Raw genomic sequence first — 20,768 nt, 5'->3', positions numbered from 1 at the left:
AATCTTTGTCAAGATTTGTTGACAATTGAAAACACCGACTCGAACTTGAAAGTGCACGAGCTGTACTATCCAAATGAGCTAATTGTACGCGTCAGACTTTCCTTTCAAAAACTTTCGCAAACTCACCAAACAAGCAGAAACAATAAGAAACCATCAAAACAGGTTTTGGTTATGATTAACCATTGTCTGAGAAACCCACAAATTAACTCGATACCAGAGTAGAGAGTTTTATTGCATAACTTTTCTTTACAGAACAAACGCAAAATCTTACTCGTACAACTAGCGCGAGCAGATATTTAGGCTGATTTAGCAAGAGAACGGGAACGTCACTTGACGACGGCGCGCGCAGTACAAAAACCCAAATATGGTCAGATGACGACTGCAGGGCGCGCGGAATAACCTGGATTCTGTTCTAATTTGACCATATTTGGGTGTTTGTACTGCGCGCGCCGTCGTCAAGTGACGTTCCCGTTCCCTTGCTAAATCAGCCTAATTATTCATTCACAGCGCGAAATTGAAGTCTTGTTTTCGACCCTGAAAAACCCACCTTTTCCGTTAGCTCAGAGCATAAAACTACATATAAGCGCCCTGGTTCGTATTTCCTGCCTTATTCCCTGCCATCGCTGTGAAAAATACGCAAGATAATCTCTCAAGGTCTCTTAACTCTCACCATTTGATCACGCAACGTGAAAACATCCACGTGAGAGCCCGCGACATGTGCGTGGATCCGCGCGGATATATGACGTCAGAATGGCGCAATTTGTTCTAAAAATAGAAAAATTGTCCCATATCATAGGTGCGCGTGGATCCCGAGGCTTACGGTCTCCGTCCCCGATTATGGCTCCTGGTAACACATAAACTGCACTCGGCTCTTAGCCAGTCAGAATTGAGTGATTTTTTATGTGTTTTATTAGCTGAAATACCCTTTGCACTGTTGTCATGAAAAATTAAAGACCGCAGCTTTAAAGTGAAAAAAAAAAAAAAAAAAAACATGATTAACGTATAAAGCCATTTTTTTTCAAAATCATTTGACAACGCCCATGGGGCCGCGATCGTCTATTTTATTAGTTCATTCACCACTGACTTTGTGTTAAGATATAGTTTTTACATGTAAAAATTATACCCTCTAAACTCTTCCGATAAATTAAAGCGCAGGTTCTTTCCCTGGATTGATAAATCAAGTAATTAAGTTCTAAGACACTAGACCAGAAATTAAACGAATCCGTCTTGAAACTCTAACTTAAAACGAACGCAATTAAAGCGCAAAGGCAAAAGCTTTCAAGGTACACCTCATATTTCTTGTCCTTCACATTACTTCAAGATGATATTTTCAGCCTCTTCTTTTTTCCGGTGGAGCTGTTATTATTCGCAATTCTCAGCATGCATATTACTGTAATTTATTCTTAGGCATCTGTTCGTTTCTCGTGTGATCCTGATAATGATTTTGGACGATGACTTCGCGGCATCGCCTTATATACGGTACATCAATCACCTGTCTTAAGGGCTTCGAAACCTCAAGGATAAATTGCCACCTGCTGGCCGATAAAAGGACAAAACTAACTATTTGCATTCAGTAATTGCCACTTCGAAAAACATTGACGCAAACGAATTTGAATATATTGTTTTCCAAAATCATCTCACATGGTAGTTTGGAGTTAGATTTGAGCGGTCTAAGGAGAGAAGATTACCCACTTGTAAAGCTTGGCTAGTGTCAAGAATGATCGACTGAAAAACTCTCCCAAGGCAAAGAATAGCAGAGTCTATGAATCGAACAAAGATTAGTCACTTAAAGTGCCACTCGAAACTCGTAACGATATGCATATCTCTGGTTAGATGTAGTAGACAACATATCTCTTTTTTTGTCTCTCTTTCTTTTTGCGATTTTGATCTACAATCTAATTTAATACTCTGCCTTAGTAGGAATCTGACATGCAAGGGTTGGTAATTGCTCCTTTGGCAAGTGTTTATTTTGATCGTAACTGTAGCAACAACCGGCCTGAAGATGTTGGAAAAGAGATTCATTTGCCGGTGGATAGCGTATCATTTATTTTCAGTAAACAAATAGTGGGTCAGAATACACCACCAATATATGGTTTGTGTTTTGTGGCAGTTATTTAGTTTGCAAAAGAGTTAATTTGTTTTCGCGTTTTTCGTCGATTTGCAGGTGCTGACATTTGCAAGTGCCAAGTGCTAACTAGTTTCTTTACGGGGGTAGGCAGAGGTAAAATTCAATTACAAGAAAACTGTTAAAAAGATGAGCTGCATTTTCTGCTATAATGGTACAAGTTGGTACAAGTTTGATCAAAAATGAAGTTTAGCTCATTGAACTAAGGTAAAATTTTTGAAAAACTGTTCTGTCTTCCTAATAAGAAAGAGTTTGATAAATTACCTCCTCCCTCCCCTCCTTAGGTAGACTTTATCGTCTGTGTCTGCCATACCATGTGGTCGGCGGAAAATGATTGGCGCGGATAATTCAGGACAGTTTAGAGGATTCTTGAAAGTTGACAGCGAGGAAATTTCAATTTCTTTGTTGCATTTTACAATCATTTTCTACGGGTTCTCTTCGATTCGTCGATGGAACAACAGACTGTGAGTTCTTTGCCAGCGGAGGTGGCTTCGACGGCAAATGGAACGACAGAAATCGTGCCGAATTCATGTGAACACGAACCGGTAAGTAAGCTCAAGTTTGGCGGTCTGGTCTGCTGACTTTCTGCGGTTCAGCTGCCCTCGTATCTTTGACAGTTGGTTAATTATCAGCATCGATGTATTCCATAGAAAACCAGTATCCAGCCCAATTTATATACGTCTAATAATTTTGAACTAGAGTTGTTGATTGTTGTCACAAAATCGCGAATGGAAATCAGCCTTTTCGCTGGAAATTAGCAAAGTTTCCGCCTACGCGTGTTTGGGATGTTGTGGACTGACGATCTTGAGGTTACCAGTGAAAGAAAATAAAACTTTGTTCCAAATTAGCAATTCATAACGGACGACAAAGGCTTAGAGTTAAGTTCAGTAAATTGTTGTGAAATACTGATGATTTTATTTTGACGCATTCGGATTACACAAAAATGTTTTGATGGGAGAAGAAATTGTGACAAGCGCTCTGCGATCGTTCACTGCAGTACGTAAATTAGCTCGTGGGAATCTGTTCACTATTTTTGGAGGAATAACAAACTTGCAATTGTTAGTTTCAAAGGTATTTGTTCGAAGGATGCGCAGAGTTTTCTTTATCTGTGCACTGGGGGGACGTTTCCGCCTTCACGTTCCTATGTTTATTCACAGCCTAATCGCTTTCATTCGCGCGTTCTCCGGGCACTCCACGCCAAATTTAGGAAAAGCTTCCAGCAAATCTCGCCTATCGTATTTCACAGTGAGAACGCTTTTCTAAATAGACTAAACTATCGTTTATATTTACACCCGGCGAATGGTGAGATCGCGATTAATCGCCGTGGCGTATATTTTGTTTCTTCTGATAAGCTTCCTCCTGTCTGCTGGCGAAATTGTACTGACCAGCGCAATTATCGTGCATTCGATCTGCTGTGAAAAGGTATCTCTCGATGAAATCGCTTGAGAGAGGCAGCTTGCCTTTATTGGATTCTACGAGACAAGTATCAAATGTCTGACAGCTTAAGTTTTGAAGTAAAAATAAAATCTTGATTAATAAAAGAAGTATTCATTACCCAGACACTATCTATTGTCGGTAGTGAAGACGCCTTGTTGAAAGTGCACGGGAAACTCTTTTGTTTAGTCATTTCTACCCTCGAGTTAACCTTAAAAGTGAATGGAACCTGTTCCAGAATTTATCTGCAAAGTTTGTGGAAGCACAATGTTACCACACGAAGCATATCAGGTTTGAAATCGCGAACATTCTCATACAGGGCTAGAAAACAAAGCACTTTATTTAGAGGTACAGACAGTATTGGCTGATTAATGCAGAATGTTTGTATTTGAAGACAGAATTTAAACACACTGATAAATGATTCAACTCTTAAAAACAGCTTAGATATATTGAGATCAGGCTTGTGTTCATTTAGTGAGTGATATTAGGTACAGAACTTCCAGGTTAAGTGTTGATAAAATATTTCTCATTATTTTAAGGGTTTTTGGAAAGATAAGATACTTAAACATTTTGAAATTCAACACTTGCAAGATGGCCATAATCATCTTGTGAGGTCAAAGTTGACGGAACCGTGTCCCAATAGTCATCAATATCTTGATAATTTCTTGAAAAAAATCCAGTTACCAATTTGCATTACTTATGGAGAACATAAGGAGAATTTGTGTTTGTTCCATGATTCATTGAGTGCTCTGCACAGCCCCCATCAAAAATGTTGTTGAGTTGAGTTAAGTTGATAACTTTATATACGTGGTAAAAATTCAAATTCCTTCAGCATAATTTACATGTAAAAGTGAGCATAATTTCCTCGATTCTTCAATGGGGAATCATTTTTGCTCCTGATGTGCTGGCAGGTGGCAATTTTGCAGCATACAATAAGCTATTTACACTTCACATTGGAGTTCACTTATACTGTATCACAACCATTAGAAATACATCACTGGCATTCTTTTTACTGGCAGAGATGTATACTACAAAACATTTTGACATGGTTGCTATACAATGGTGATATTTACGTGACAAATAAATGATGATGATGATGACAGGATAGATGATAATATATATGATTGATGATGGTTGATTATGTTGGACTTACAAGGCTTGTGTACAACAGAAAATGTTCTGAGACAGAAGAGAGGGTAATAATTATTGCTGTTTCTTATTTGCTGGGGCTGGGTACCAGCTAAAGTGTTATGCAAGCAAAAGTGCAGAATGGGTCTTGTTGGCTGGAGACTGCAGGGCTTGAAAAAAGTGTCGCCTGGTCATCCAGGGCAAGTAGATTTTACTGCTAGGTAAGAAACTTTTCTTTCTCACTTGCCCGATGGGCAAGGGCCTAGGAAAGTGGTCCACCAACTAAACATAAAAAAATGTCACCCAAGACATGCCCAGGGCAAGCAAAATTTGAGAGCTTCTTGTCTGAAGGGTAAGTTGGAATTCAAGATTTTTCTTGAGCATTGAGAAAAAATTTAGTTAAGTAAATTTATTACTGGCAATCTAAAGAAATTCTGAGTATGCAAAGGTCAAAAAATTCACAGCAAGAGAAACAAGAAATAACAAGTTAACTACAAGCACTACATACACTGTATATATGTGATAGCAGATAGTGTATTTTAAACAAAATTCAGGAAAAAATTCCAAACGCTTAGGACTACCTTCTTTGCTTTGTGCTTCTCAAACTTACAGATGTTTATTACCATTCTTCCCCCCTCCCCTCCCCCCCCCCCCTCCTTCCCCAGGCCTGTAGATTTTCTACCCTTTCTTTGTGCTTTGTAATAAAATTAAACCATTGCTGGCAAAAGTGTCATTTGTGGCAAGAGTTTATTTTTTAAATAAAACAGTTGTTATGAAAAACAGAAACCCTTGCCTGAAATTGTTAACAGACTGAGTATGACAATGTGATATGTTTTACCAAAGTTTGTGAAATTTTCCATGTTACATGTGATGTTATGCATTGTGCTTAGTTTTTGAATGATTTTAAAGCTGTGTAAATCTTTGGACTTTTTACTTTTATTTGTAATCCAGTAATGGTCATATCATGTAGATTTGTATCTAATGAACATAAAAATAGTATTGGGTTATAAATATTTTAGTTTGGAATGAGGCTTTCCATTATTCTAAGAAGTAAATAAATTGTTGTTTGCTTCAGGTCTAACATACTAATGTGCAGTAATCATTGTTGTCAGTCATGCTATTATACAGTAAATAACCATGATCATGTTTTGTGTTGGTATTGAGTGTTTGGTCTGTTATTTCTCACTGCAGGAACATTATTGATCATGTTTTTTTATTAAAATTTCGTACAAAAATGTTATCACAAAACCACAGAAAGAAAAACTAATCAGCTTGTATGAGAAATAAGATCTTTTTGAAGATGGAAAACACAGGTGTAAGTTAATGTTACAGTGATCAGGTGATGATTTTCATCTTGGCTTTTAGTAGAGTTCTATCAAAGGTTGAAGTTTTCACACTTTGCTTTCTGTAATTTGGATTGTGGGTCTGTTTCTCAGATGATCTGCCACACATCTGTGCTCTTTGGTGTTTATGTATTCGTTCTCTGATTGGCCTGATTGCTAATTTGAGGTGAATTTAGTAATGAGCGTGGAACTTATAATTGTGTCTCATTTTGTTCCCATTAATAAAAAGCAGCACACTCCATTTACGCTCAGTGTCATTCTTAATAAAACCGATTTACTACAGAACACCATGGACTTCTATGGCATTTACGTAAGTCTTGTTAGATATTTAATTTAAATAGCTGAAGTGTACTTGAATCTTGATTTTTGAGTTATTCAATATAGTGGGATGACATTGTATGGAGCTGTGCAAGATAACCTTGCATTTTCTACATTTTTTCAACATATGCCTTAGGGATTGATCTTAAAACTTTCTCTATAACCATACGATTTTTGATGTGAATAACTATTAATAGTTAGTGTAACCCTCGGATGAATATGCATCAAATGTGAGTGAAGAAATGCGAAAACTTTTCGTCCTCAAATTTATTAATTTTGTATGTGGTTCAGATTGAAGAAACAATATATTGTGAACACAATAAGATGTGGAATTTGTCAATGATGGCTAATTAAATTTCCATGTTTTTTTGGCAAATGAAAATGGTTGAGGTGCTTTAGAAGCATAACAAAAATATTAAATTTCAAAATGTGTGTTTTTTTTTTTATTCTTTTGTGAAATAAATGCAATCGAGAATGCAATAAGCAGCTTTGATTCAGTATACAGTGCTTACAATGTACATGGTGAATGTTATGAAATATTCATTTATTTTGTTCATTACAATTTCTTTTATTCCATTTTGTCAGATAATTTTGTTGAAAACTTTAATTTAAAACTGCAAGCATATTACATTGTAGTGTTTCCAATTCTGTGGGGAAAAAACAGTCAATAGCTCATGATAACTTACAATTTTATTTTAATTAATATGTGATGAAAAAATGTTTTTTAATGGATGTTTCTCTGTTTGTTTTTAACTTGGATTTCAGACAAAGGGTATTTTTGTAACGTGCTAATCCAATAAACATTCGCCAAACAGACTTTCTTGTGTAAATTTAAAGAGTGTCCTTGTTGGAGTCATGTCAAGAAAGATCATTTTACATGTAGATTAGTGCCCCTTCCTCCTCCAGAGATGACAACCTAAAAACAAATTGAAACCTGGAAGACCACCAGTCCTCCATTAAAATGCTGTTAAAATTAGAGCTTTGCCAAGAACAGAATGGGGCAGAAACAAAATGTATTATAAAGCAATAACCGATTGGACCTCACTGCCAAGTGAGCTAAAGAAACTTATACCAAAAAGGATTTTTAAATACAAACTGAAACAGTTTTTACTTAACCATTTTTGACCTTAGTTAGCAGTAGATTTTTAATCCTAGTTCTAGTTTTAAACTTAAGTTTTAGTATCACGTTTTTAGCTTTTATTACTTTTGTATTTTAGACGTTTAATATATATTCGAGACTTTTTTTTTTCAGAGGAGCCTCCTGAAAACCGCCCCTAGGTGATTGGAGGCCTCCTCTTAAAACATTAGTTTACTATTATTATTTTAAAAGTGCATCAAATATGCCAAAATTTCCCCCCAAAAATGCCAAAAATTGACAGAAATAATTGTGAAAATCATGTAGCATTTTCTTTCATGTCTGGGAGATTGCTGGTGACCCATATGATGGGAGACTGGGAGATTCATTCTGAATCTAGGAGACTCCCAGTTAATCTGGGAGATGTTCCTCTCATGAATACGTTCCCCTAGGTACCCTCCATATTCTCTTACCTCTCCCTTGCAGGTGCTTTGTAAATTAAATACAGTACATGTATATAAGTGCATATTATGATGCTGACCTGAATGTGAAAGGTAGAGGTCTAATAATAAAAATGATGTTATATCACTTTTTGAGATACCCCATTGTACAGGTTCACAATTGAAAGTTTCACAAATGCAAAAAAAAGCTAGTAACTTACTTTCAAGACTATTTCTGCTTAAATTATTTTGTGTGTAACAGATTTAAGTATTATGGGTGAGATCATAACCAATGGGAAATTAAAATGCTTTACATGTAGCCAGACAGCGTACATGTATGAATACCGTCTAAATGAAAGGAATCAGAGCTATTGGTACATAAGTTTGGAATTACTGTTAGTGTGATAAATATTGTGCTGCCATGAAATTAATACAAGTTTGCTTCATAATTTAAAAGAAAATTACTATTTGTGCTTCTCAATAGCTGGTTAAATTAATGCCATGAAGTTCATATTTAACACAAATTTATCAGTGTCTTAAAAAGTGCCTACATGTACTTTTATAGACATTTTAAATACAGTTCATTAACAACATGTAAAATAGGTTGCTAAATCTTTTTTATTTACTTGCATTCTAAGTTTAAATTGTTTTATAAAAGTTTAAGAGTTTTATAAAGCTTACCAGAAGCTAAGTCTGAAAATATCAGTACAAGTTGTTTTTTCCTGTGTATTTTGTATTTTGCCGGATTCATTGACCTTTGAAGCAAATGATTTTAAACACAAAAACTGAGATTGATGATATAAATTCTCCCAACATGCTGGCCACACTACCTTTGGTTATGTGCGGAGAGTTTGTATAATTATATTCTTTCCATTATCAAGTCCATGTTGTAAATGTTTACTTTTCTCTGTTGCATGGTTGACCCAATCATCTGCAATTTACTTATTTCAACCAGTTAGGTAATGACCTGTTGTTTTCATTTAATTACTCTGGATTTAGAGCTTGATAATAGCTATGTTTTAAGGCGAGACCTTTGTAGGAAGACATTGAGGTGAAAATGGTCTGTTAATGAACCTTAAATCTTAGAGTGCTTTGCAGCTGGTAGGGCAGTGGTGCTGAATTATTCATACATTGTGTAGAAACTAAGAATTAGACTGTTTGAAAGCCATCTAAACTACATATACATGCAGGGGTCACAGCGGAAACTAAGGATTTACATAATGGAGGTAAAGTTGTCTAACTTAAAGTTGAACATCTTTGTGGTCTTGTAGATTCAGTTGGTAAGCGAGATATTGGCTATGGTTGTGTTTGCATCGATAATGTAGCCCATTCAGAGTTAGATTTAGTGCATCCCTGTGTTCAAACTATTTCATCTTGAATCTGCTAAATACCTCTAGACTTTGTAGAGGTCAGAATGAAGTAAACTTGGTGATCTTCGCTTGGTAGTGTCAAGTTTTAAGCCAAAATGGGGCAAAATTGATTTTTGAAATTCTCCATATTCTCATTATCATGTAAAATACCCTTGAACAAGTGCTGTATTTTATCTGGCAAAATTGTGTTTTAGTTCAATGTTTCTGTTAAGTTAAAGACTTGACAAGATGTTTTTTTTTTAATCCAATCCTGCCAGGATGTTAATATAACACAGTCTGTTCATTCAGTCAGTCTGTAACTTTCACATCAAAATACACTAGTAAACAGATGAAAATATAATTTCATTGTGTCCTAACTTGTGTTTCAATAGAAAGAAACTACATTCATTGTCCCTGGTGCAGCAGCGTATAATAATGTTATTTCTCTGTAGTCACAGTCTTAAAGATCACAGTATGTGGTTCTGTGTTTTCATTTAGTTTAATAGTTAAGAGTAATAGCAAATAATTTTCACCAAACAAAATACCAAGGCAGGGTCTTTGGCTAATTGTGTCAATCAGGTTAATTAATGTAAATCTAGTGATATGTGTTTTCAAGTCAAAACTAACTTGGGGGCAGGTTGTTTCAGGTTCTGGTGCCATACTCGTAAATTATTAATATCAATAAGTAAGGGTTTGTTCTTCCCTCAGAAGGCTACAATTAGCAAATTAATTATTTAGTGAGGTTGCACACTTTTCAATGAAGAGTTTCTATGAAGTCACCAATTTTAACATTTTGTTTAACATTTTATTTGATTTTTTTCTATCATAGAATGAAAAGAAAATTGGTAATTTATTTTAATTAATAAAAGAAATAGAAAAGTTAAGTTTCTTAAAGTGCCACTGAAACGAAATTTTCGTACTCTCTTTTATTATCCCAATCTATAGTTTCAAACGTGCTTAAAGTAATGGTGAACTTTATTTCTGTCAAATCCTAACGGAAAGTGTTTTTTTTAGCCGTTGAAATCGACTTTTTAGAGCAAAACTGTGTCTGGGCTCTGGAACCGAGTTTAAGGACCTTGTGACGTCACTGGCTGTATTCACGCAAGAAGCGCTATAGATTCTCTCTTGTTTTCACTTGATTTATTCAAGTTTATTCTTCATATTGTCGATACCTACTAGTTTTTTACCTTGAAATTTCTGTCCAGCCTTGACAGGAAATACACATCATAAACATTGGAGGGCGCCAGAGAGTGTAGATTCACCAAAATAAATGCTACAGATTAGAACAGCTCAGTATACTTTTCGGACATCTTGAGTACTCGATTGGAGATTTCGAAGACGAGTGTGGCAACTTTTATATCACTCCCTTAAGCGTAAATACAATATTTCGTCGTCTTTTTTCAGCCTGGTTCTGAAATTTGGATTCTCACGTTTATCTAAGGTCTGTTAACAAGGTTCGAATATATCGTCGGCAACTTTATGGCATTAAAAGCCGTAAGCGCATCAGCCGTCCGCACAATCACGAAGTTATTATCGGTCCACAAGCTTTGAGTCGAGTTGCACACAGAGGGCATCTTTTTATGATACTAATAAGTGAGAGTTCTTGTGGTAGACAAAATGTATCTTTGAAAATTGTGATCTGCAGCAGAGTTTGCTTTATCGCCGCATACGTATCAGTGTAAACAAAGCGGGAATTTCGCTTCTCTTTTACATGTATCTCCCAATTGCAATATTTCACGGCCGATGGATTACTTTGAGTTCTTTAGCACATACTTATGTCTATGATCTTCATTTAATAGTATCCAAGTTCAAAACAATTCGTTAAAACGTCACTAGTTTACACTCCTTTCAAAGGTTCATTAAACAGAATTTGAACTAATTTGCATATATACTATATATGACCTTTCACCGCCGCCATTGTCATGCTTTCTCTCGTTTCCTGAAAACATACACGTAGGGTCATGGCAGCTTAGTTTACCATTATAGTTTAAATTCGCTCCCTCATATAAAAGAAGGGGGTTTCTTAAATTGTTGCTGTTGTGATGACTTGTAGGATGTAGCAGATAAAACTGGACTAAAGGTCACTGTGGCACAATCCCGTCCGCTGTGAAACTCACAAAGCGTCTGGTTTCCTCGAAGCGAAGCGACTCGAAAACTCAAAGCGTTGTTGCTGCGATTCGTGTAGCAGCAGTCCGGATAATATTTTCAAAAGCCGCTTTCTCTTGTTTTCATGTCTTTTTTACTTTATGAGTGTAGATATTGTTTAATTGAGTGCTGGCCAAGAGTCCCGATCAGTTTGCAATCTAAGAACTCCCACTCGTTTGCTTGCTTACATAAAATATCCTGCAAATATCCAATTAAATAGACTGGAAAGCCCCAGGATCAACTCTCGACCTCTTCATGTCTAAGGCTACTGTTATTATCTGCTTTACAGCTCTGAGATGTCCTTAAGATGTTTTTTGGGGGGCTTCGAACAGTAATCTCCTCTCCCATAATCACTCTAAATTTTCAGTGCGGCATGAGAGTAATACAACCAGTGATGTCACTAGGCTGTTTTGGCCGCGCCAAAATGGCCACCAATTTTGGGCTTAACCAGCCAACTTCGAACGGCTGAAAAAGCAGTTTTCGCTTACCGTATGCGAAAAAAAAGTTCGCAATGTTTCCAAGTAAGGTTGAAACTATTACTAAGCAAACATCTCACATACAAAAATTTCGTTTCAGTGGCACTTTAACAGGCCTCTGTTTTTGTGAATTAAATTTTATAGATAGTACACTGACTGAAAACTTTTAATAATTATCTCCTAGTCCTATTCTGTCTGGAAGGGGGCAGAAAGTTCCCCTATATGCAGATTCTAAATTTAACTTAGTGCTTAAAAGTGCTCAAAGATTAAAGGCGAAAATTTAAGACTTTTCCTAATACCCATTAGGAAACAAAGCTGATACATGTCATTTTATTTTTGGTTGTATGTCTTGATGTTTCTTGGCAACCTTGTTTTTGAAGGGTATTTTACCGAACTTTGTTCATAGGTGTTTTGTTTAGTTTTTAGTTTTTATAAGCTTTTGGTTTTTTAAAATTGTTGCAGCTGTTGCATCGCATTTTGTTTTTGTTCTTTCAAATCCAGGAGTTTCATTAAGGGCCAGGCACCAGGCAAATTGACCGGCTGTGAGGTTAAGTTTGTCCACCTGGTTTGACCATCCAGAGGAAAGTTTTTCTCATAAAGAAGTTCAGTTCAAAAAATTTTGCCCGCCTGTGAAAAGCAGATTCCCTCCAGCTGAAAACATTAATGAAACCCCTGCAAATCAGTTTTGAAATCCAAGATGGTGGTCCTTTGAAATGAAGGCCAGTTTTTTAGCTTGTTGTGTAATAATTATCATATTCAGATATTCAGATACTTAGGTTACTGTATGTTCACACTTGGTGCCCAAGTACAATTCATTCTGGGTACTAATGTGAACACACCTTTTTCCAAGTACTCACATCAGAAATCAGGTACAGTGCCTGTGCCCAGGGAAAAGGTCTCGACCTTGTACTCAGGCACTAAATGGTCAGAGTACACTGTGTCTGAATGCAACACTCTTTTTGCAGGTTCCCAGGCACCAGTGCTTGGGCGCCAAGAGTTAACACAGCCTTACTTGATAAACCATTTAAGGTTTGGAGCCAGTTAAATGTTTCTTATATGTTTCATTTCAACAGGTCAGCAATGGTGTTCAGTACACTCAACCGCTCGCCGTTCAACCCTACACAGAGGTGGCTGTTCCCCCATCCATCGACACAACACAGCAGTTGCAGCAGTTGCAGACACAAACCCACCAGCTTCAGCCATCTGAAGTTCTGATTCAGAATGGTGACACAGGACCAAAGAGACTGCACGTCACCAATATCCCTTTTAGATTTAGAGATCATGATCTAGTTCAAATGTTTGGGGTTTGTACTCATTTGTTGGCTCTGTTATTTAGAAAATACTAAAATTTGCCATGCATTTACATGTACATACTACATGGGACCCTTTCAAGTGGTATACCTGTCAGTCAAATAACCCATGAGTTGCTTTTATTTTCTTGTTATGCACACCAGCCTTAAGCAGAATGTGTTTAGGGGAGTGGGGGTATCCCATGGGAAACCACAAGAAATTGTTGTGTAACTATTTTATACTGCCGTAACATAGAAGATATAGTGGCCAATACAAGCAATGGAGCTCGAGATGGGAAGGTTGGGTGTAATATCATCAAGTATACACATAGGCCTTCATGTATTCTGATTGGCTGTATTTTCTATGGCATAGTATCAGATAAGAACGGTGCCTGATTGGTTCAAATTGATATACATTTAGTTGGTTAGAGCATATAACACAATGTTTCCAAATTTCCTTGTGTTGTATTTGTGCAAGAAAAACTTTCACTGCAGTGTATTTTCTTCTATGAGATGTGTCACAAATGGATACCAACTAATAATTGTGAGGCCCTCCTAATATAATGTCAGGTGATAACCTTTCATAGACTAGTATCCCAACCTCAAATATTACTACTGTTAGTAACTGTATTTCAGTGGAAAGCAGCATTAGTACATGTATAGGGCAACTTTGCCCAAATGAGGACTATTTTACAAAATACCATAAAATACTGAACTTACAGACTTCTGACTAATAGTCCTTTATTTCTTATTTCCTCTATCTGTCAGTCATGCAAACAAACATTTTGATCTTTTCACAGCAATTTGGTACTCTGGCGGACTGTGAAATAATCTACAATGAACGAGGATCAAAGGTATCTATCTAATTTACACTGGCGCTAATGCTACTGTCTTTATCAGACAGTATAAAAATGCAGCATAGGTAGTGAGTATGTTGGTCTTTTTTCAGGCCTCATTTTCTTCAATCCTGGGCTAAGTTGAGGGCAATCTACATTATAATAATATTAATTACAGTGTTGGTAGAGATTATTTGTAGGAAAAATTAAATGCATTTTGACTATACTTTATTGTCTTTAATCCTAATCTTGTGGCCTCAGGGCGTTTTCATATGAATTGAAGCAAAGCGGTCAACTGAAATATTACATCAAGATCCAGAAAATATTCTTACCCTTCCTGCAAAGGATTTATTGGTTAGAACCCCAACCCAAACTGCTCTGGAAAATTCATGTTTTCTTTTTAAATGTTCAGTATTGAGACCCCCCCTTCCCAATAACCATCCTTGACGTGGGTATACAGATATTTTTTAGAACTAATACAGTTGTCATGAAAATAAAGAAATGTTAAATAGAGAAATAAATGTTAAATAGATAAACAATATTTATTTTGTAGGGATTTGGTTTTGTCACATTTGCAAATTCTGCGGATGCAATGAAAGCTCGGGAAAAGCTGAATGGCACCATTGTGGATGGAAGAAAGATAGAGGTTTGACATGATCTTCTTGTTGTATAGCTAGTCGCTAGGTGGTTTGCATTTCGCTTTAATTTACTTCTTTTCATCAGTTCACAGCTTACCGCATCTTCACTGTGAGTATTCATCATACATATTCCAATTAGATTAACCTTTTCACTCTGAGGGTCAAACTTCAAGTCAAAATATCTTATTCACAAAAGCTACCTTGAATTGATGTTAGGCATATCATAAAGTGAATTAGCCATGCACATGGTCTTCCATTCGACAAATACTACAAAGAAGCAAGTTGCAGAAAATTATCTCATGGCTCTATTTCAGTATCTGTCTGAGAATCAGATGATTTGCACAAGCCATTTGTATTTTACAAAAGCATAAAATAGAATTCACATATATATTACCTAAAGCATACAAGACTACTGACAAATTAATGCTATCTATATACAATCATGTACAAACAAACTGGTTGAAATTTCCAGGGTGCAATATAAGGCCTGAGAGTATTTGTCTGATTCTTACTTTTGACTTTGTGGATAAAGCAAAACATGAGACCATTCAAAGGAAAACTATTGAACACTGCTTTTATGACAAAGTGTTGTTGGTAAAATAGGGATTTGAATTTATTTCAGATTTGAACTTGGTGACTCTGAGGAGTGAAAAGGTTAAAATAGGAAATGCTAAAACATAACACTAACACATTTTATTCCTGCATGTATTGCATGATTTCACATTGACACTGATAATTTTTCACTTAGGTAAACAATGCAACCCCTCGACCGCACGCCAAAAAAAGTCCGGGCCAAAATCGAGGACCCTATACCAATGGTACAGCATGCTTTGTTCCCCTTGTCGTTTCGTTGATCTGTAGTGGCATGTACTGTGTGTAAGAGAATGCATGTGTCCTCCAGTATGGAGTACTGAATTGGCAGATAAGTATTCGTATCCAGCATAGTGATCAATGCTACAAAACATGTTTGTGACATAAAATGGATTGTCTTGTTTCTAATATTATCTTTGATATTGTTGTTCACTTTTTAATAAAAGAGCAAAGGATCAAATAAAACACTAACAAAAATATTTCAAGTGGTAAATAGGCTTCAATCCTTTCATAAAATAATTAGAAATAAGTTATAAATATTACAAATTTGTATGCTTTTCTGCAAATTTTAAGATGAAAACTGTGAACTCTGTGATATTGAAATTTTTGTTTTTTAATTTAGTATTTATAACTGAAATTTCTCTCTAAGTTTTAGTTGAAGTATTTGACTACTTTTTCAGAAGCTGAATGACACTTTCATTGTTTAGTGTGATGGTTCTCTTTTTTCCTGTAACAAGTTTACCATTAAAATGAAAAATTTTACACTCCTTCAAAATATAGTTGATAATTATCGTTTTCAGTTGTTGGCTTGTAAAACAAAGAAAATCAGGATTGTACTTTTTTTGCAATACTAAATTGATAACTAAGGGGCTGAGGATATAAGAACTGTAAACTGTAAGTGATTGAGGGGATATTTTTGCATATCTTTCAGTGCTGTTTATAAAACACTAGCAGAAAACATCTTAAAACCACTTGATAAAATTTGAGTAAAGGACTGCTCAGCAATATGAACCTTCATTCTCATAGACAAAACATGTCATTGTCCTTCCTTCCTTCCTGGCTAACAACATACATAGAAAATTGACCATAGTAAACGACTATGTTTTTCAGGTACCTCATTCCGTGGCATGAGAGGAGTTCGTCGGGCTTCTCCTGTGAACAAGTTTAGTACAAGGACTATTCAACCTCCGCAAGTGTCAGCATACGATGGCACCTATAGTGGGTGAGCAGTTGTTTCACACTCTGATCAAAATGTAATTTCTGTATACAATATTGGTCTATTGTCAAACAAATAAGTGATGAGAATTTGGATGACCATCAACAGCAAGGTTGATATCCAATAGCTCAGTCTAATGGCTAGTAGAAAAAGAAAATCTTGATCTAAGGAAAGAAATGATGGCAGATTTTGAACTTGGAATTGAGTCAGTCAGCTGTTTGCAAAGGCTATCATCCCTCTGGATTGGCGAATCTTGTTATCACTTCTAGATGTCATTACCAACTTGTGTACAGATTCACTATACAAGGTGTCCTTTGCATTTAGTCAAAAAATAGACCATGCCAACCTGACTTGTTATGCCAAGTCTGATAATATTTAGCTGATCAAACTTTGCTTTAAACAGTTCACTTAAACATTGAAATACCTCAAAAGAAATACCTCCTTCAATATTCAACTTAATTATAATTATACATTTCCACAGCTACTAAATGGTACAGTTGCAATCGATTTAACATCCCTATTTGTTTGGGAAATGGGGTGGTGGAACCCCATCAGTGAGAGCAGCTTTCTACCATTGTGGCCTGGGTTCGATTACAATACCCAGTATCCTAAATATGAATTATTACATTTTCATTTTTGATATTTACATATCATTTTCCATAATTTACTGCTTTTAATGCTCAGATAACAAATATTCTAGCATAATCGTAGATCACCTTTTGCCATCTGTGTTTATTATTTGTTTTTTTTTTATTTCATTTTGTTTTTTGTTTGTTTGTTTGTTGTTGTTTTTTTTTTTGCGGTAGTTATGACGGATATGATCAGACCTATGGAGCCAGGAGAATAGGAAGTTTTACAGGGTAAGAAAAAAGTGGATTGTGAAATGTTTTTGTTTCAATGGTGTTATTTCATTTATGGTGTCCTTATCCTGTTCTGTTTTAACTTGCATGATGATTATCTGTGTTCCTCAACAGGTATGAAGCAGCACCCTATGGTGGTGGATATGGCCCGGTAAATAAATTGTTGTTATTGTTGTTTACACTACCCACCTATTTTACCACATCATAATTAATTTTATGTGATTGTGAACTGATATAATCCTATGAACTTGATATCTTTGAAAACCACTGTTGTTAGGTTCATTATGATCTTGGACTGTTTTCTAGTGTTTGAAATTAGTGGGGAGCAGGGATGGCGCAGTGGCGAGAACGCTCACCTCCCTCCATTGTGGCCCAGGTTCAACTCTGGCCCGTTGCCATGCGTGGGATGAGTTTGTTGTTGGTTCTTGCCTTGCTCCGAGGGTTTTTCTCTGGGTTCTCAAGTTTTCCTCCCTCCACAAAAACCAACATGTCTAAATTCCAATTCGACCAGGACAGAGGACCCGCGTGGAAACCAGCAAAGGCTGATGTGGCTTCCTCTCTAAATGTTGCAACTTCAATTTAGTGGTCATCTAAAAATTGATGAAATTTGCCTTAAACAATCCTTCATTGATATTCCATTGTTACCTTCTTCGTAGGCAAACACATACGCGGCTCCATCGCCCGCGTACCGTCCAGCGGCACCGCCCCAGGCCCCACCGACAAGTTACAGCACAGGCTACAGATACGCACCGTATTAGTCACGTGACAATCACCAGAGCAACAAGACATTCGGACAATACACCATTGCACAATATCATCCACAACGTAGTCACAAATCATGGATTGCTGATTCTTTGTGATTCTCAAAGAACCCTTCGTTCGTCAAGTGTATAGGTCATTGTCAATCTTGTAAATAGTAGAAATTAACGATTTCTAGAGATCGACGGTCTCGGGATAGGAAACATTCACTCATCTTAGAAAGCAGCAGGCCAACGTCCTATTTGAGGCTTGATTTGATAAAGAAAGAGAGATCCTAAGACTTTTTACAGTGAGATGCTTCAAACCGTGAATACTTGGTAATGATTTTAATCTTTTCTAGAACTGTAATGTGGTTGTAATTTCTTAGTGTGAATGAAAGCATAAATTGTGACCATTCGAATGACAGAGATTACAGGCAGTGCGTAGTACCTTTATGTACAGCTGTTTGTTTTTCAATTTTTCGCAATACAAATTTAACAAGTTGTCAAATTTGTACTTTGTGGAAAGTAAACAGAAAATTAGTTTTGACATCTTTTCGTTGGGTTTCTGTTTTGTTTGGCCAATCAGAAACCAGGATCGTCTCAGGAGTCGGAGACTTAAATTGCACCTGCACAATTACTAGCTCTTTGATTGGCTGAGACGTTTGACAGGTGCACGTGCAGTAACTGAATGTTTCATCAGCTGAGAGTTTTGGGAAGCCAACGGTAAGATGTCAAAAAGTAATCAAACCTTTTACCGAGTGGCAATGGTTACCTTAAAAAATGTTAGTCTTTCTACAGAATGGTGGTAGCTTCAAGTTAATCTCAGTTAGCCTTCACTGAGAACGGGTGGTCGGGTGGAGCAGAGCGCAAGCGCGGGACACGAGAGCGAAGCGCAAAGGCGAGCGCGCTTCGTGCTTTACCCCGCTATACCTCCCGTTCTCCTCCCGACTTGAAGTTTGCTCTTTGCCTGAGATGATTAAACACATTCAACAAGTTTCGAATGTTGTCAATAAGATTAAAGTAATGGCCTCTACTACTTGTTCTAATAAAAGTGTAAATTATACTTAGGCTGTAGACACAAGAGAGAGCCTTATGTAGGGTTTCTCTTGATCTTATGATAAAAAAATGTATTTAAATTTGTTGTTTATTGATGGCTTTGTTGTTCATTGAGTGATGGCTTCTACTACACATTTTATAGGATTTGTATTATGTACCCGGTTGCTAACTTACAAACCTGTGATGGGACATTAAAAGGCACCTTATGCGTAGTTCAATTCCACCTGTTACCATCCTCCCCCGGACATACCCCCGGGGATTTAACTTTTTTTTTTCTTATTCGGCGGCCTATTCCCCGTCCCCGGGTAGGGAAAAGGAGACAATTCCCCGCCCCCGGGACTCCTATCTACCTCAACCATGTCTGTATGTGTACGAAAAAGGGTGCAAATATTGGTTGCTGAACAATAGCGTGAACGGCCTTTTCTGTCAAGAACGCAACGATTTTAATACATTAAAACTGCAATTTGTATTAAATAAACTTACTTTCAAATATGAGCTTTTATTTGGGAAGATTTTGTTGCCCTAGCCAAGCCGAGAGATAACAGGTGGAAATGAATCATGCATCACAGTCGAGCAGCTTTGAATATCAATACAAAAGTGATGACGATAATGAAAATAATCAACTGAGTGAAATTGTCGTGATGTACCACCAAATTCTCACAACTGATATTAAAAGCAATGTGTGGCAAACATTAAGGAGAATAAACAAGAAAATGAAACAGTAACGCTAAAAGTGCCGACTAAGCTCCGATTTTTCAAGTTCGTTGTTTGTAATCCGTGTTAATCTTCTCCATCCTTATCCGTCCTTGTTTATGGTTTATCATTTTTTCTTTGGTGTTTTTCTGTCTTAGTTAACTTTCATTTTCAGGTTTCCTCCAATTTAAAGGTAATTTGTACGTGGCCAACATAACTCAAAGTACCGTGACTGAGCTCCTTTAAGCACTGAGTTCTGCTGTTTTCTTCTTAGCATAACCCACTGACCGACCACTGATTAAACGAGCAATGTGATTGGCTACACGATGGCCTTGAAACAATCACTAGACAGGATCTGCATGGTCAATATTAACCTCGTGTCTATTTGAAGCTTCTGAAATGACAATATGAGCTATGCTATAGATCTGTCAGATGGCTAGAGAAAAGCTTAGTAACAAGGTGGCTACAAGAGATTCTTGGCCATGATTGAATGTTACCCCTTCCCCCCCCCCCCCCGCCCCCCTCCCAACCATTTTGACTCATTACCGTTGAGTCCTAGCGAAAGGGAGTAGTGTTTAAAAAATATAAACTTACGTCGAGACTTGCGTTGGGTGGTACGTTGTCACAAAACAAGGTTTCAATCTTAGTGGGCGCGCTCAATTCAATTCAGTGCTCGAGGTATGACGAAAAAGTGAACATCACTGCTCAAGAACGTAAATGTTAGGGGTGCACGAGCCAATTTGTAAGAATTCGTACAGGACCATCAACGCCACGAAGCAGCAAACAAATATGAATTTTTGAAACTTTTTCAAGTTACGGACAAATTTATCTCTGTTCCTTTTTCTCAGCAGAAATGCCTGAACTTTTACACTCTTGCAGATTTACTTTTCGAAATTTCCCAGCCTGCAGACACAAAACCTGAATTTACACACACTTAGCAAACTTGGACGGCTTGTTGGCTGGGGGTGGTGGAGGGGGGAAAGGGGAATTCAAGGAATCAAACATATTTTGGCAAG

General features: G+C 36.8%; 1 protein-coding gene across 4 annotated transcripts; it reads left to right on the top strand.

The window, feature by feature from the left end:
• The first annotated feature begins 2,442 nt into the window (after positions 1–2,442).
• LOC110061657 (RNA binding protein fox-1 homolog 3-like) lies at positions 2,443–19,154 on the top strand. Of its 4 annotated transcripts, none has more exons than XM_020768509.2 (9): positions 2,443–2,670; positions 12,907–13,137; positions 13,923–13,976; positions 14,512–14,604; positions 15,345–15,414; positions 16,298–16,409; positions 17,210–17,263; positions 17,378–17,414; positions 17,920–19,154. In XM_020768509.2, the coding sequence occupies exons 1-9, from the start codon at positions 2,575–2,577 to the stop codon at positions 18,019–18,021; spliced, it is 849 nt and encodes a 282-aa protein (XP_020624168.1). In that variant the 5' UTR covers positions 2,443–2,574; the 3' UTR covers positions 18,022–19,154. The 4 variants fall into 4 exon arrangements, with proteins under 4 accessions (XP_020624168.1, XP_089146111.1, XP_089146110.1 ...); XM_089289985.1 differs by lacking the exon at positions 2,443–2,670 and adding an exon at positions 3,684–3,850; XM_089289984.1 differs by lacking the exon at positions 2,443–2,670 and adding an exon at positions 6,025–6,340.
• The last annotated feature ends 1,614 nt before the right edge of the window (positions 19,155–20,768 follow it).

This window comes from Orbicella faveolata, unplaced genomic scaffold, assembly GCF_042242905.1.
Source record: "Orbicella faveolata isolate gen_17 unplaced genomic scaffold, um_ofav_v1 contig_2, whole genome shotgun sequence".
NCBI classification, from domain to species: Eukaryota; Metazoa; Cnidaria; class Anthozoa; order Scleractinia; family Merulinidae; genus Orbicella; species Orbicella faveolata.
Note: the sequence above shows the minus strand (reverse complement) of the source record. Positions and strands in the feature narration are given on the sequence as shown.